This window comes from Cyprinodon variegatus, unplaced genomic scaffold, assembly GCF_000732505.1.
Source record: "Cyprinodon variegatus isolate N-32 unplaced genomic scaffold, C_variegatus-1.0 Scaffold1501, whole genome shotgun sequence".
In the NCBI taxonomy this organism is placed as follows: Eukaryota; Metazoa; Chordata; class Actinopteri; order Cyprinodontiformes; family Cyprinodontidae; genus Cyprinodon; species Cyprinodon variegatus.
Window position 1 is genome coordinate 85,105 of NW_015151954.1, and position 1,071 is coordinate 86,175.

The following is a 1,071-nucleotide window of genomic DNA, read 5'->3' on the forward strand; positions in this document are numbered from 1 at the left end:
TATTTTTAAAACAAGTTTTGAAGGATTATGGCTGTTTTTATTTATTTTTCACAGTAAAATTCTTACTGTTGTGTTTTTAGGTTTAGACAGTTTTTAAGATCAGGGACAATGGATGAAAAATAGCCTTTTGGTTCATTCTGGTGCATTTGCAGGACTGCTTATTAATGTTGGCCGTCCCTGTCAAATAAATTAATCTAAATGGAAGATTTCACACATCATCAGTTTAACATGGATGGAAGTAAAATGTTAAAAACTGAATAAAAAAAGATGTTTCCCTTTGTTCTTCAGGCTTCTCAAAGCGCTAAGAGACACAATCACATCCCATCATGACAGCTCTTTATTAAGGCACATGGTTCAGGTAAACATTAAAACCACCAATAAATGAGCAGATCTAGGAGAAAGTGAGACACCTGCTGGTCGGAAAGCGCAGAGCGTCTGCTTCCAGCCTGCTAACATTCAGGGATCTGATAAAGAGATGTTGATGATCCAGCTCCTCCCTTTCCTGCTGGGATGAGAGCAACCGCATCCATCCCACCTCATGGTCTCAGCTCACCGTCAGAACAAACTAAACGGCTAATTAATAAAAAGATTGAATGTTTTCCATAATTTAATGGAGAATTATGAGATCTGTGGTTTATTTTACACATAATTGGCCTCTTTCCCTTGGGGAAAAATAACATTGCTTTGGTAAAATAAATAATTAGATGTTAAAATGTCCACTTTGTCCAGCAGCAGCAGCATCCTTCCTACTAATATGAAGGATTTCCAACATGGCGGCTGAATAGCGGAGACGATCCTCCGCCATGTTGGCTCAGTGTTGCTATGGAGAAGAAGCTCTGCTTCTGTTTCTATCATAAAAGTTCTTGATCCTCTAGTTTAATAATTATCAGTTTGACTCCAAAATGTTTAGTGACACTCTTCTAAAAACTCGAGGTGTGTCGAACGCAGCTCCTCTGATGAAGCTGCAGGAGCTTCCTGTCAATGGAGGGAGATCTCCTGCTCCTCCTCTTCATCCTCAGCAGAATCCTCACACGCCTCCCCGCTGTGCAGCAAAGGAAGCTGCAGCTCGGA

General features: G+C 40.5%; 1 protein-coding gene across 1 annotated transcript in view; it reads right to left on the bottom strand.

Annotated features, from left to right (window-relative positions):
• Nucleotides 1-496: 496 nt before the first annotated feature.
• The window catches only part of slc35c2 (solute carrier family 35 (GDP-fucose transporter), member C2), a 17,322-nt gene continuing 16,747 nt past the window's right edge, over nt 497-1,071 (bottom strand). The window contains 1 exon segment of the mRNA XM_015403458.1: nt 497-1,071. This exon segment is cut by the window's right edge and continues 1 nt beyond it. Within this exon segment, the coding sequence (XP_015258944.1) occupies nt 979-1,071 (93 nt within the window). The 3' untranslated portion in view covers nt 497-978.